This window comes from Protopterus annectens, chromosome 5.part0 (genome assembly GCF_019279795.1).
Source record: "Protopterus annectens isolate FY-2018-M chromosome 5.part0, PAN1.0, whole genome shotgun sequence".
NCBI classification, from domain to species: Eukaryota; Metazoa; Chordata; order Ceratodontiformes; family Protopteridae; genus Protopterus; species Protopterus annectens.
In genome coordinates this window covers 659,229,588-659,246,276 of record NC_056735.1, presented here as the reverse complement: position 1 = coordinate 659,246,276, position 16,689 = coordinate 659,229,588, and the positions used below count along the sequence as shown (strand labels likewise).

Here is a 16,689-nt window from a genome sequence, read left to right as displayed (position 1 = left end):
CGGTGGGGGGAGCGGGAGTGGAGATCGAGTGGAGGGACTTGTGAAAGACCTTGAGTGGAGCAATGCTGATGCTGTGGGGCATGGAATGGGCACCAATGTACTAAGGCTACTAATGGGAGTCTGGGAGTGAGATACTGTAGCAAGAGTGGGATGAGAAGAGTAGCAGATGCCAGGACCCTAGAGGACCTAGGCCCTCCCGACGAACTCCGCTTGAAAGATGGATGGGCCCAGATGGCGAACAGCTGGATTTAGAACTCAGCTGATCAGCCATTCAAATCTATAAAGCTACTAAAAGTAACTAAAACAAATACAGACACAGGCCCAACACACACAGCTGAGAGCTTGGATCCATAGCTGGAAAACCATGCCGGTTCGGATCCGATATCGGATCCATAACCCACAGGTTGCAGACAAATGAATATCCTACTTCAGATCACTAGTTCCCAGGATTTGAACTTCATTTGTGACACAAACAGAATGTTCTGGAGAGAAAGATGTGTGTCTCAAAGAATCCCCTCACTATAGAATATGCTCCCCCATCTGTATAAATCAGTGTTTTTCCCTGATCCTATTTAAATGAAATATTGACGACTGGATGGGAAATCTTAAATTTACCCCCAGTTTGACCCCCATATCCCTTATTGGCGGAGGCTGTCAATAAGAAAAGTTTTATCCTAATTAGTACCACCCCCCAACAACATGCCCATCTCCCCATCCCCGTACACATGCCCATGATGCTTGGGACCTAAATGGTTTGGGGTGCGCAGCTAGGCTTGTAAGGGCCCTTGTGGCCATTACCCTAGTAACAACTTATGAAGTTTACACCCTTTAAATTCTCAAAAAGGCCTCCACATAATGTATTCAATACTGAAATGCTACTTGTAGATACTTGTGCTCAACATGGGTAGGTTTACTTGCAACTGCAAACTGCCCTCCCAGTTACTACAACAGCCACAAAACCTGTTTATTTTCGTAACATGGCACACACTGAATCACAAAATCCTTCAGTCTTCTGTATTTATCAATTCCAGTAAACAGAAAATGAACTACATATTCAATCCCCAATAACTTTTTCATAAAACCAGATCACTGGTCCATCTGTTTCACATCTCCTTTTAAACATCCCAATCTCTCTCATACATCATGCCAAAAACTTGCCCTTCACTACAACCAAAGTGCTCTAACACAGTTCACCAGACCTGCCATTTCATTTACTGTCATGAATTCAACTTATCGCTTAAATGGCATTAGTAGCATTAGGGAGAGTAGCTGATCATGCAGGTCCACTCAAATGACTAGTCAAATGTCATACCAAATGTGAAACACATTCATGGATGTGAATGTTCATTTAACCGAACATTCATTTTTGTTCGTTGAAGAGCAGTTCGCTGAATTGCCATTTCGACAAACTGATATAGACCCAGTATAGTCCTATACCTAAACATAGTAAGCCTTGGCTTAATGCGTTAAAAATGACCAAAGGTAAGAATCAGAAAATAGGCAATTATGGAATTTAGAACAAAGGCCCACAGTCACCTGTTGGAAATGTTTTCACAGACCACATATAGCAAGAAAGAGGAGATGTGCAAGTTGAACTTACATCGGTTGGTGTTTGAAGGATCACTGCTGCCGTAGACCTGGCTATATAGGTTATATCCTGCCAAGGATATAAAAGCTGGGCAGTTTCCAAAGCTTCAGGGCATTGTACACATGCCCAAACTGACAATAAGCTTCAGGTCAGCCGACTAAAAAATAAGTGAGTGTGAACCACTTCACAGATTTCCTGCCAGCAGAGAAAGGTAGGGTGAACCCTGAAAGAACAAGGCTAGGAATAACACAAAATAAAATGTCCATGCCCTGGCATAAAAAACACCAAAAACAAAGGGGATGGAAGGAGGGAGGGACTTACTGCAGCAGTGATCATTCGAACATCTACTGTTATGGTAAAGTTCAAATTACACAACTGTACTATGTTCTTCATACAGATTACTACTGCAGTAGCCGTGGCTATTTGAGTAGACTGCCACAGCTAACTATACTTGGGAGGTGGAAGGAGAAGGGTCCAGAAGACCTGTAGAATGGTCCTAGCAAAGCATGATCTAGACCTACAGAATGAATACAGTTTACAGTGCTTTTGTAAAAGTATGTACAGAGGACCAAGCAGCAGCTTCCAGAATACTTCTAGAATCCAACCCTTTATTAAAAACTCATAGAGGCCAATGTCCTTGTACAGTGGATCTTAACCCTGCCTGGATATAGTTTGTCATGGCCAGTGTAACAAAAGGTGATAGACTTAGACCACAATTTGGAAACAGTGTGTTTTGGCACAGGTTGTCTTTTTCCTACCTTCACAAGAAATGAAGTGATCCGAAGATTTGAAAGACTTAGTTCTGCCAAGATAATACCAAAGCTGACTGTAGACATCAAAGGTAATGAATATCCTTTCTCCCTCATTTCTATGTTCAGGAAAGAAAACAGGGAGATGGATAGCTTGGCTTAAAGTAAACTCGGATACCACTTAAGGCATAAAAGAAGGATTAGTTCTTAAAGAAACCTGGTCCTTGTGGAAAATGAAGTTGAGTTGCAAGCTCTTACGGTGAGTTAGCACTTATACCCTTTCTTGCAGTGGTCATAGAAAAGAGTAAAACTGCTTTCCACGTTAAGAACCTCAAGTCAGCCAGATTAGCCAGTTCAAATGGAGGAGTAACTGTTAGCTTCTCCAACATAAAATTAAGATCCCAAGAAGAAACCACCAGTTTACTTGGAGGCCTCTTATGCAAAACCCCTTTCAAGAACATTCTCACATGTGACTGCCTTGAAAGAGGAGGATCCATGGTCATACATGCTGAAATGGTCAATAAATGGACCTTGCTAGAGGAACAACAAAGGTATAGGATAGAAACTCAAACAAACATTGTAAAAAATACAGAACAATGGGTGCTGGTTATGTTGTTGGCACAAACTTGTAAACCTTTTCCATTTATTAAGACAACAATTTCTAGTAGCAAGCTTTCTTGCCCTCATTAGTACATACTGCATGTCCTCATAACACAGGTGCCTAAAAGGAATTAAGGTCCTATAATCAAGACAGTCAAAGGAAGAAGAATGATGCTGGGTTGTATCAAATACCTTTGTTATTGTGCGAGTAGATCCATTCTGTAAGGAAACTGTCCCTAGTCATTTCCAAACAAAGGGAAAACTATGGTTGCCTAGGCCAGAAGGGAGTCACCTCAATGATCTCAGGGGATTCCTTCTGAATTTTCAGAAGTACCCTGGATATTAGTGGAAAGGGTGGAATTCATACAGAAACTTTTCTGTCCAAAGAAAAGGCATCTGTCCTCCAGGCTTTCTTGCATGGAGCCCTGAAACAGAATTTTGCCAGTTGATTGTTCAGACAGGAGGCAAAGAGGTATACTTGAGGAACTTCTCACAGACAGATCAAATCTTGGAAAAATCCCTGGATCTACATTCCATTTATGAGGGTCTGCCCTGGGCCTGCTCAGCCTGTCTGCCACACAGTTTTGCTCCCCCAGAACATAGGATGCCCGTAGAGTGAGACTGTGCTGTGAAATGATATCCCAAGCTAACATGGCTAGTCTCCAAAGGGAGTATGACCTGGTTCCCCTTTGTTTGCTGATGTACCACATCACTGTGGTATTGTCTGTAACCACTTGAAGAGGTCCAGGGAACCAGAGATGGTTCAGAAAATAGAGTGCCTTGATCAGGGCAAGCATCTCCTTGATATTTTTGTGCTTGCATCTGTCCTTGGTGAACATACCCCCTACATTTGTCTCTCTCCTGAAACTACTACCCAAGCAAAGACCAAAGCATTTGTGGTGACTGCTTTGGAGAGACCTTGATTTAAGGATATGCCTTCACCAAGTGATTTCTCTTCTGACAAACCCAGTACAGAGATCTGAAAAGACAAAGGGTTTTGATGCTGGGACCAAAGAGATTTCAGATACCACTGTATCTTTCTCATGTGGAGTCGTCTTGCCAGGGGTATTATGAGAATCATAGATGCCACGAGATGCAAAATCCTGATGAATTCCCTCACAGTGACTGAAGTCAGAGTGGAAAACCTTAGAAACAGATTTAAATAAAGATCTGCTCTTTTTTTCCTGTGACAGAAAGGCTCTTTGAACTGGTATGTGTAGTTGACATCCCAGGAACACAATTTTGTGTGAGGGAGTCAAGAAAAGACTCTTGGAATCCCCAGCTTATACAAGAGATCTCTTACCCAAAACAGAGATTCTTGACATCTTGAAAAAAACTCTGCAAAGATAAGCCATCTAAATACAGAAGATGTGGATACCCTGTAGCCTACAATTAGCTATAACTGAAGCTAGACACTTTGTGAACAACCTTGGTGCAGTGGATAGTCCAAAGGGTAATGCAGAGAACTGATAATGTGATGCAGAAACACAAAACCTTAAGAAACACCAGATGTCTGGATGAATAAGTATGGGATAAGCATCTTTTTATCTAGTGTTACCAAGAAACTTGAAAGAGGAAGAAGAGGCAACAGACTGTGAAGCGACATTATTCTGAATTTAGGCACCATCATAAAAGGTTTAGGAATGAAAGATCCAGAACTGGACTCCAAGCATTTTCTTTCATTGGCACTAGGAACATCCTTAAATAAAACCTCTTCGTCATCTGGGAAAGAGGAACTGGTTCTATCACTTCTTGGGACAGCATGCGATAAAGAACAGGTGTAGACAAAAATATTCTGATCTGCAGGATAAGGAATGACCTCCTGGAAAGGAAGAATTTCCTCCCACTGCCACCTCTAACCCTGACAAAAGATTCAAAACCTATTTGTCTGAAACAATATGTTGCCAAAGAGAAAACATGGAGACGTTCTGCAGGAGAAAAAAGGCCAAGGTGGGAGGGGGTCACAAGTCTCTTGCATAGTCATTCAGACTTGAGTGCCCTTGGTTTTGGGAGGTTTGAGACTTCTTTTTGGAGCCTCCGCCCCACTACTTAAATGTCTGTTTACCTGAATTCTGTTGAGACTGTTTATTCTATTTTTTGCTAAAATTGGAGGAAGAGAAAGTCCATCAGACAATTTGGAAAAAGAGGGCTAAAAAATCTCAGAGATTCCCCTGATCATCTTGTCCTTTTCATCACACTTTTTGAACACCTCTGCAACACATGGGGGCCAACCACTAAATCTCCATTCAAGGGAGAATTTAAAAACTCATTTTTTACATCTGGGAGGTTCTGAAAATGCAACCAAGCAAGCTGGAAGAAGTATCAACAGAGTCACACATACACTATAAATAATGAGCAGTGACCTGTACAATAGAAGGAACCACGTTATTTACAGCAGAATTTTCTTCACAAGAAGAAACTGTAAATAAAACATTCCTCGTACTTTCTCAATATATCAGAAAAAAACTTTAACACAGGAGCCCGACTATTTAAAATTCTGAAATCCAAAGTTGCAGAGGCATACCCTTTTTCCCATAACTATCAATTTTTCCACCCTTATTAGAAAGGGTAGGATTGAAATTAACTAAATGCTTAGCAGCAGAAGGCTACAGCAGCCAGGTCAAAGTTAGAAATAGTGTGTAAAAATTTAAAAGACTGAGGAACTTTACACATCCTATCTGCCTTTTACAGCCAGGTGGCTGATCGTCAGGAAAACTGCAGGCAGTAAGACACATATCCTCTAGTGGACACAGGACAGGAGGAATGGGTGTTAAGTTCTGGAGAATCTTCTGGAGAATCTTCTGCAACAACACACAGTATTTTCTGAGGGATTGAGAAACCTCAGTGTTCTCCCACTGAAAGCACTGGGACATTCTAGCAATAGTCTCAGAGAAAGAGAACCCCACACAGGGAGAATGAGAAAGTGAGCTCTCCTCAGAGTCAGAATCAAAATTGAGAAGAAAACCCTGAATCCGTCCCTGCTTCTTCCTTTTCAGATTCTGAATCATGAACCTCTTCAGGAAAGCAGACATCTTTTTCTTTTACAGGAAACTACTTTACAAGAAGAATCAATAGCCTGAGATCACGCTTGGTGTTCTGCTTCTTAACAGGAAAAATGGGGTCAACCTTATTAGCTGCTTCTTCAGCAGTAGACACAGCATTCCGACACAACAGGAAAACCTTCCCTGATCTCTCTCTCACAGGACTAACAAGAGATGCTCCCTTACCCATTTAGGGGACCCCAAACAGCTGCAGAGGATGTGACTAACCCCCAGTCCACAGTGGCTGTAAGTGCTATACCAGAGGTATCCAGGGTAAAAGATGATTGGTCTGGGATACAGCAAATTGCCACAGCAGTCACCCACCTGTAGCTGAGACAAATTGCTAGCCTGCTGTGGTGGTAAAGGCTGTTTGCTTAACTTTCTTTTTGTGGTTGGAAAGAGAACCAACCACGGGACTGAATCTGTTTCATGGTCAATTTGAAAATGGTGCCAATATCCTTGGAAAACAAGCAACAATGCCAGTAAAACTGCCACTCCACAATTTTTTAAACAGAAAAAAAAACATGGTAAAATGCACTTTCAAACACTATGGCAGCCCCACAACAGAAAACTAAACAATCTCTCCACAGAAAGTATAAGTTAGTTTGACCTCTAGCAGCTAACATTTCAGAAGTCTTGTAAAACTGCATCTGTAAAGTGTACTTGCATATCACGCACTTCAACCCCCCCTCCCCCAAGAAATGGTGATGGCAGAAACATCCATTTGTCAGCACAGTTTACAGCCATGGATTCCTTAACAAGAAGATGGCCATCAGAGGCTGGGTGAGGCCTGCATTTCAGCACAGCAGCAGTACTGGTGATTTTTCCCATTAGAGGTATAAGATTGCAGAGAAACTCCAAAGGGTGCCAGCTGAAAATCCCCATCCTCCTTGCAAATGGCTGGTGCCACAGATCAGTATACACCCACACTACCTTGATCACATTTTGGAAGCGTCTCAACAGGATTGTGCGCCACCAAGGAAGCCTGGTCTGGAGTTCTATAAGCCTCCTGAAGGAGTTACTGAGTTAAAGGCATATCAGCAGTGGGGCAAGAGCTCTCCTTTTGTACAGCCAAAAGTAGCTCTCTGAATTACAGGTAACAAGGTCAGGAAAGTGGGGACCCTTGATCCTCATTCACCTGAAGAACCAAGTCTGATGTGGAAATTGAATACATTTATTCTTTCTGGGGGGGGGGGGGGGGGGCACTGCCTTTTCAACCTCTGCTGTTTTTCAACTCTGCCGAGGAGGCTGCATAGATATGAGTGCTTGGAGCTGGTCCTCAGAAGGTCTGTGGAACATCAAAGGATGCAGACACGAGTGGTACCTTGCTTGAACAGTATGAAAGGCAGAGTGCATACTATATGAGAATGATGAAGTACCAAATGAACAATGATGGCTGACTGTCAGGAAGTATGGGTTGCCCAATTCCTATGGCAGAGCAACAGTCTGTGATGCCAGTGGTCAGGCCCAACATCACGGAGGTGGGCTGTCAGTTGGCCAAATGATAGGAGTAGCCCTTACATAAGAGAAGACAAATGCAGGGGAAGGGAGAAACAAGGATAGGCTATTAGATAACCATACATTCATATGCTACCAATCCCATACTTGCAAACCTTCCCCGTTAACCTAATGATCTGCAGAACCAGTCACTAGAATGACCCTCCCCAGGATATGCTTAAAACCCTCACCTCTGGGATAGAGAAAGTTCAGGGTGGAAAGAGAAGCTGGTAGACAACGCTGGATGGGGACACTGAGATGGAAAGTATGATACATAAGGGGAAAGGCTGAGACTCCTCTTGGATCAGGCATTCTAATAAGGCATGAAGCTGCTCCATCCATCATCTTAAGGTCACCTTGTTAAACTTGGCGCAAACATCATGCACTTCAGAGAATTGTAGTGGCCCAAACAAACACATTTGTCATGACTGTCAACACTAGTAACTTGCTAACCAAAGTCACATTTGTTCGATAAAAGAAGCAATAGGCAGGCCAAGAGAAGGGCTAAAACTCTGAAACGTAATGAAGAAAAAACAAGTTTCAGCCTACAAAGGGTGGCAATACCTTAAGCAGAAGGAAAAAATAATAAAGCAATGTTTTTATGTATTGAAAGAAAAGAGAACCAAGCAAACTGGTAAAAAGGGTTACCAACTTACACTCTCAAACAAGAGGAAAAAAATCTCAAAAAAAAATTCTGAAGTAGTTTGGGTCCACATAGGATCCAATAAAACACACCTGGTGGCAGGATGAAAATGGACAAGGAATATAGTGAAAAGAGGCACAGAGTGCTGTGGGCAGGAGCTGCAAGAGTAATCTGGGAAAGTTTTATCCACACAGCAAAACACCCACGTCATAAAAGTTAATAAAGACGGAATATTCTTTGTGGATGTATGGTTTCACAGTAATAAATACTGCTGAGAAAGCCGATGGTTTGAGATGATGCCAGGAAGCAAATTGATTAACAAAGTAGTGACCTGGCAGGACAGAAACAGCTATCAAACTAGAAATAGACATCTAAGCTGGAAAACAAAGCAGACTGAAAGGATCATTGGTGCTTTTCTACATGTACTTCTGAGCCATTCCCAATCTCAATGTGAACAAAAAAATTCCAACTGTTCATGCATATGTGCCTTTCAGCTCTTGTTAAAATTAAAGTGTGGCACCTAGCACTTACCGAGATTCAGTCTCAGCTGGTTGTCCCTTGCTGTGGTCAACAACATGCATCTGTGAAATGTTTGGTGCATAGATCTGGGTCTCTGCTCCACCACGACTTAGGTGGACCAAAATCCTAAAACAATTGGGATTCAACAAATTAATATCAAAATTAAGTTTAATCTATAATTTGAAGGTACCCATGCACTGAAATTTTATTGTGGTATAATTAAGAAATATGCAAAACAAGTCACAACAGACAGGCAGCAAATGAGTTTCTACATCCTTTTAGGACGATTATAAAACAAAGCTCAAAAAGCTACCCTCATGCAAAATACAACATCTGAACAACAAACAAGTCCCCATGAAATCATACATTTTAACACTGTATTTTATAACTGAAGATGATGCCATCACTGGTGTTCATTCTCTGCTGCTGCCAGCAAACATCATCCCAGCAGCCCCAGCACTCACATTTCTGGCAATTTTTCTGGTTCACACGTTTTCAATGATAACAGTTTGACACTATTGGCAGTGTTTTCTGGACATTCATCTAGTCAATACATTCACAATAAACTTAGTTTTAAAGGCAAAGGAACGGCTATAAGCTGAATTTCTGAGTAACAATTCAAAGTTCTAAGACTTTTTTGCATTCTCTTGGTTTCTGCAGTTCAAACACAAAGTGGAAAATATCAGTTTTAAAGACAAGTATTATTTAATTACCGGCATCAAAATATATGTGAATTTAAGAGCCATTTTGGTACTTTTAGTTACTACAAGGTTACAGGGTGGCCACGGTGGTGGAGAGGTTAGCATTGTCGCCTCACAGCAAGAGGTTCCCTGGTTCGATCCTTGGCTGGGGTGCCTTCTGTGCGGAGTCTGCATGTCTTCCCTGTGGTCTTGTGGGTTTCCTCCGGGTGCTCCGGTTTCCTCCCACATCCCAAAGACATGCTGTAGGTGGATTGGTACTCTAAATTGGCCCTAGGTGTGAGTGCGTGTGGGTGCCTTCCATGGAAGGTTGGGTGCCAGGCTGGCAACTCGACACCATAAAACTCCACTGCCAATAATGAGCGGACAGGTGATCTGCTGTGGTGACCCCTAACCGGGAAAAGCCGAATGAATAAGAAGTTACTATAGGGTTACATCTCTGAAACTAAAATCATTTTCCAGTTCAGCAGCTATACAAGGGGACCTTCCTCAGCAGCCAGGCTCAGGGTCTCGACTTCCAAATGGACTTTTTTACTTTGAACCTCTCACAACCACGAATGCATATCTTTTGCAGTGGCACACAGTGACATCATGATCCAGACAACAACTATGCATCTAGCCATTGAGCTTCACAGCTTTCTATAATCACTGAACAAAATTTCTTGCACTTCATGGAAAACACACAAAATATAACAATAAATCAAGCTCAAGCCTGTCCCCAGAACAGTCAGTCACTCCATAAAGTATGCATTACTGAAAATTCTGACATTTTTTTAAGTTAGTGACACAGTTTCTTAACTTGGCTTGATTATGTTACCTTGTTCCAATAACATCCACGTAGGCATTTTAGATGTCAAACATTCATGACAGAGCAATTCTGGGTGCGTTATGTTGGGTCAAGGCTTTCAGTTCTGATAAACATACAGAATATTATACTCATAAAGTAAGAAAAAGTATAAGCAAACATGAAAATGGAGGCAGGAGATTTTGCCAATAGGAAGGACTGTATTAAGGGACACAGAAATTAAGCAAGAGGGGGCTGGAATTTACTGGAGAAAACTTACGAAGGAACCAAGGTATTGGGAGCAAAAAACTACAACAGAAAAGGTAATACAATGGGAAGAGGCCAAAAAGACATTTGGACTGCAGGCTAGAGACTGCCTTCCCTATCAGGGATTGATAACAGAGTATAGGCAAAGAGAAAGGGACAGGGGAATTTCAAATGAAAGACCTGCTCTGGCAGAGCTTTTAGCTGTCTCTAAAACAGAAGCTGCTGTCAAAAAAGGGATAATTAGTACGGCATATAAAATATTGCATGATAAATGTAAGTATCAATCAGAGGAGGTTAGAAAAGATTGGGAAGAGACTGGAAAAGCAATTTACAATGGAAGGACATATGTACGGCTCCCAAGAATGTAACCAAGTCCAAAAGATTTAGGATCTTTGCTTGGAAGTGTTTTGTACATGTATTTTTATAGCCCAAGCAGACTTCAAAGAATTTTCTTCAGGTCGACAGCAAATGTTGGAGCTTTAATGGGGAAGTAGGAGGTAACTGGGAACATATGTTTTGGGAGTGTAATGAGTTGGCAGACTTTAAAAATTCCCTATGGAGTATTCTGTCAGAAAAACTGGGTAAACAAATGGCTGTAACTAAAGGAAATTATTCTTTTCAGCTGGGACACAGGACCTGAACTGTCTAGACATAGTAAGGTCTCAAGTTGTATTGCATTGGCTGCCACGGAAAGCAATTACTTGGAAAATGGGAATCAGTCAAAACCAACTGTATTTGATGTACTAAAGATTTATAAAGAACTGGAAGAGGGACCTTTAGAAAAGAGAGGGAGCATATACGTAAATGGAAATTATGGGAACGACACCTGCAGAATAATGTTAAGGAGGAGGAGGAGTGATGTTTAATGGAAGGCAGGAATTCAGCAATTTTTGTAAAGGTGGATTGATGACACATAAAAAATTGCAATATATAATGCATTTGAATGGGAAAATGTTAATATGGTTTGTTTTCTTTTCCATTAATGTATGTTTGCCTATGTCTTAAATGATGATTTAATAAAGGCATTTAAAAAACAAAGGGTTTCAATCCTAGATGGCATTACAAAGACACTGATTAAAACAATTACAATACTGTTTTTGTAGGGAAACCACAAAAGGGACCAAATTCTACAGATTTCTGCTTTGTATGTGCAAGTTGGTGTATGTTCACCATGACCAGTGTGTTTAATTCTCCTAGAAGGCTGTCCTGTATCAAACTCTCCATGGCCTTTTCTGTGGTTGACAACAGGCTAAATGTTCTGCAGTTGTTTAAACAGTCTTTAGCACCCTTGTCTTTGTAGATTGTCTTAATAACCACAACCTTCTGTCTTAATAACCACAACCTTCCAGTCATTAGGAATATCTGCTGTTCTTCATCTAGCCATGCACAAGCTAAAAGTTTTCACCAAGCTATACAGGATACATACCTGCTTGATTTAAAGAAACTCCTACAAGTAGTACAGGATGACATGACCATCCAAACAGAGGGACATTAGGACAGTACAAGACCCACTAAGGAGGAGTCCTCTGTAAACTCAACTAGCAGAGTAAAACCATATCTGTTACATAGGTCATAAAATGCCTTCCCAAGTAGCTTCTCCAGTGGCATACAGGGATAAAGCCCTGACTAAAGTCCAGCTGACCCAGCTTCAATTAGAGGCTCCAGCAACTGACAGACCAGCAGGTAAGGGATTGGTGTGCCCATCCACGGTGGGAGGGTGTTATTTTATTCGCCCCCTAAATGGAAGTGTGGTCCAAAGAGGGAGTTGTCCTGCGACATAATCAATGAGGGAGGGGGGGTCAGGAAAAGGGAGTGGGTATGTCATTAAAAAATCTCCCACTCCGGATGGAAGTACAGACAAGAAGAGATGAGCCCCCAGGACACCCTCAGGATCCACAACCAGCCCCAGTGAAAATGCAGCAAGTCCCGAAGGGTTGGAGAGTGGCTGGTAGATGCAATGTGGGCAGTGGGTATTGGGGGCTGGGCTGGTAAATAAAAAAGCCCTCCTAAGTAGATCAGCAAATCAGCCAAATTCCAAGCAGGGCAAACACAGGGTGGGAGGAGCTGGATGACATTCTAGAAGAAAAGCTCTAAAAATGGAAGTCTGAAGCAAAGGTACCGCAGAAGACCACACTCCTGGAGTAATGATCCATGCAGCAATGCAGCCAAATGGCTGCAGTGAAAATGTCTGCAATGGTGACATTTTGAAGCTTGCAATGAAATCGGCTATTGCCCCCCTGGTGGTACACCCTTTGATGGCAGTTTTTTTCCAATAAGTAGCTTGCAGTTTGATGGCAAAAAGATAAATACAGTTAATAAAAATGAAAAGGTTTTGCTTCCCTCCCTCACAAAAAGGGGGCAAACAGTTTTATATTTATAAATTCATAGACAGCTGATTAGGCAGTTAGGTTGTTTTGCTTAATTTGGACTTGCCCATTCTTCTACCACTGTTATTAAAAATACAGTTGATACAGGACCCTCTGTATGAATATTAATACAGCTCTCCCCCTTCCATGGAACCGATTCACTGGATTACACTATGAAGGCTAACTGATGCCAGCCAAGCTTGCCTCACAGATTCATTTTTGGTTTTGTTTTTTTTTTTTTAGACATTTAATTGGAAACAATTGATAACCCCTACCTTTTTGTGCCTGTTCCCCCCTGCAGTGGGAATCATCTTAATGGATTAACAGAGAAGAGACAAAGTATTTAGGTACTGACCCCCCCCCCAACCAATGTGGGATCTCAATTTCAATGGTCAATGTTTTTTTTTTTTTTTTAAAGTGAAACCGATACATGTCCCCCCTCAGACTCTATATGCCTCCTAAATCTCCAGCTGAAGTCGCTAAGTGGATTTGTACGGTGTGAAGACTAACAGGATGTGAAAGGCAGTATCTTGCTTGCCTACTCTAGACTTGATACTGCAAATTCTGGTAGTCTTGCAATGGTTAGAAACATTTCACAAAAAAGGAGAAAAAAATCTTGGGAGAATACAGAACCAAACATTAAAGATGCAAGCTGGTCTGCAGCACCCTGGTCATCTGCATTACTCAGTTTGAATTCCCTCCTCACATCTTCTAAATGAGACATAGGTACTGTAAGCCTACAAATCTGAGTCATCTTGCAGAGTGTATCCAGTAATCGCGCTGGAGATGCTCATGCCTGTGAGCTGAATATTTTGTGCACTGTCCAGAGGGTAAGGAGACATCCTTCTCAGAGATCCACCAGACTCTATCTGTTTTGTACCAATACTGTTAAAAATGAATTACTGGCTTGGCTCACACCCATTAGAACTTGAATGCATATATTGCCTCATGGTAACTGACAATTTTTCTGTTTCTATAAAGCTTGTAAAACCAAGGAAAGAAAGAAAAGAAAAAAATAAATAAATCGAGCCACTTTGCCCCGTTTGCTTGATGACCATCAGTCCCCTTCTCAGCCAACAGGCTCATTCATTTCCTTATCACAACGGGTGAGAGCTGATAAAAACAGACCCATCATTAAGGCAGCCAGCAGAGAAGCTTAGATATTTTTGCTTTAAACCCTACCTTTTGCCCCCACCTCTCAGCAATAATACATGTCATCATGCAATGGGCAACAAAGTTGAAATACGTCTCACTTCTACAGGGATGATCTCAGTAGATGTCCCACCCACCCACACAAACTTGTTGCTTGGTTGGTTCCCTGGTCTCCACAAAGGAAATCCAACTTTGCACATGTGTTTCTGGCCAGGTGCACATCCCACTCCCCAAGACTGGCAAGCAGGCTGTGGCCCCTCCATTACCTTTTCTCCACACCAAACTCTTCCAGTGCAGTGTCCACTAATCGGTCCCCAGTCATTCGAGTTGTAGTCAGGACTTCATTCTTCTGCAGCAGAGAGATGGGTTTAATTTGGAGACATTTTATAACCGGATGTTTGGATTTTCAACTGCATTTCTGCAGCCCTCTCCCTGTCACATTTATCAGGGACTACACTTTATTATGCTTTATATAAGCTTATGGCTATATTTCAGCCACCACACGAAATGTCGGCACTCTACAGCGAGTCCTGAAACAGAAAACGAATTGCCAAAAGAACAGACTTGCATAGACTAAGTCTGAGATGGTCATTTCTCTGGATATTCCCTTTTCTCAGAGGTATAGTAATGTCAGAGTTGGTATATACAAGTTTGGGGGTGTGGGGGGCTTGCTCCCCAGCAAAAAAGAAGTTTAAAGGAAGAGTGATGTTTAAAGTTTGGTCTTCTCCAAGATTTGGTGCTGCGGTAGCGTTGTCGCCTCACAGTTAGATGCTGCCCGTTCGATCCTCAGTTAGAGCGTCTTCTGTGTGGCGACATGCGTGAACGGGCATTCCTTCATTGAAGGTTGTGCGTTAGGCCCGGCAAGCCAGCACGTAAAACTCTACTGCCAATCATTAGCGGACCGGAGTTCCGCTGTGGCGACCCCTAACCGGGAAAAAGCCGAAAGACACAAACAAACAAACTTCTCCAAGATTTTAGTGTCGCCCTTTTTAAACATTTGGTATTTCGAGTGACGACATTTCAATATGATTTCACATAAGTAGCTATGTAGCAATGCGTTTGATAAAAGCAAATAAGGTAGTTTAAATTACAGTGCTATCCTAACCAAAACGTTTTATCATTTGTACCAGCAATGCTATAATACTGGCTGGATTTTTTTATGTAGCCTTCACTAGCCACAGTGTTTAATTTTTTTTTTTTTTGTTAATTTTATTCCTTGTAATAATTGTGTCTGCTGTGCTGTATACATGTATGTAGTCTACTACATACAAGAAGGATGCATGCACTACGTTAAAACTGATATGGAGTACTGAAATGCTGATGCTGGCTTTACCTGTGAATTACAATTGTTCAGTGTGTGATGCTTGAGCTACGTAGAGGACAGTAAAATACATTTTTAAACGAACACCCTTTTCTGTTCCTGCTTTCTAGGAAGTTAGTGGTGCCCACCCCAACCTGGACTTACCAATTCAGCCATCAACATTTTCGAAGTGGATCTGACAGACGACCCCAGTATGAACCTGACTGCCCCTTCCCCTTTGCAATAGAATTAATTCACTGGATAATATAAAGACTAATAAGGCAAAGTAAGGTATTTTGCTAGTCATTTAATCTTGATAATCACTTTTCTACTATACTACAACTTCTGCTTGCGGTTGTTACAAACCATTTCACAAAAACATTTTAGATGAACATAAAGTCATAACTTAGAAGTACTAGACAGTTTTCAGGGTGCTACACTTGTATACCCTTCTCAACTGAGGACTTTCTCCTCAAGCAGACTGAATTTGGGAAAGTGAGCTACTATGCTCAGGTTTCCTCCCACCTTCCAAAGGCATGCATTAAGGAGCATCAAGAACCCCACACTTCCCATAGGTGAATGCGTCCATATGCGATGCAGAAGTAAGACCTGGCAAAACTCCACAGGCAGCGGTGGCTGTGCATGGGGTCACTCTAGAAGTCTGATGCGACTCTTAAGATAGCAAGCTGTAAGGTTAGATGCTCAGTTTTGCAGAGTGAACCCAGGGAGACCTGCTAGTGTCATATGCAAATGAACCAACTGTTCTGCAGACTGCATGGAAGGTGGAGCCACAGATTCCTCAGTTATTCCTATAGCAGATCACTTATGAAGACCAGGTCAAGACTCTTACCTCACCATCACCTCTACTATTCTCAATATAAATAATACAGCCTTCTCTGCAAGTCCTCAAATAACTACTCTAAAACCAGTCTTAACTCGAACATAACCCAACAAATAATCCACATTATAATTTAAATTTATAAAAACACTCCCAAACAACTCAAAATCTTCTGTCTTCTCAACTTTCCCCTTTACTAGGATGCCTTAAGTACAGACCAAGTAAATCATCTCTCCCCAAGTGAAGGAACACTCCTGGCAAAAATCTTCCTTAAACTGTAACTTTTCTTTCTTGCACCTCTCTTAAAAACTTTCAACAACCAAAGCAGCCACACCATCTCAACCCATACTTCCAGTGTTAGCTACTAGATCTCGCTTACAAAAATACCACCATCACACATACCCATATAAAACACCCACCTAACCCCTTACAATTTCACTTTAGTCTTTCTTCAAGTATGCAGCAGTGTAGAAACTAGCTCAGGTGCCAATCACTATTCTGCACTCCACAAGGACATGCACCAAAACTGGAGAAAATCTTAAGAGGTTTCTTATTAAATGCCAGCATCTTAAACAAATGGGAAAAGTTGAACTCCGACTAACAAACGTTCCCCTCACTCAAATGAAACAGAATTGTGCATCAAGCAT

General features: G+C 41.7%; 1 protein-coding gene across 1 annotated transcript in view; it reads right to left on the bottom strand.

The window, feature by feature from the left end:
• LOC122802738 (glutamine amidotransferase-like class 1 domain-containing protein 3A, mitochondrial) overlaps nt 1-16,689 on the bottom strand; it is a 219,190-nt gene that overhangs the window by 140,980 nt on the left and 61,521 nt on the right. Inside the window, exon 3 of the mRNA XM_044072503.1 lies at nt 8,650-8,763. Coding sequence (XP_043928438.1) covers nt 8,650-8,763 — 114 coding nt within the window. The remainder of the gene's footprint in view (nt 1-8,649; nt 8,764-16,689) is intronic.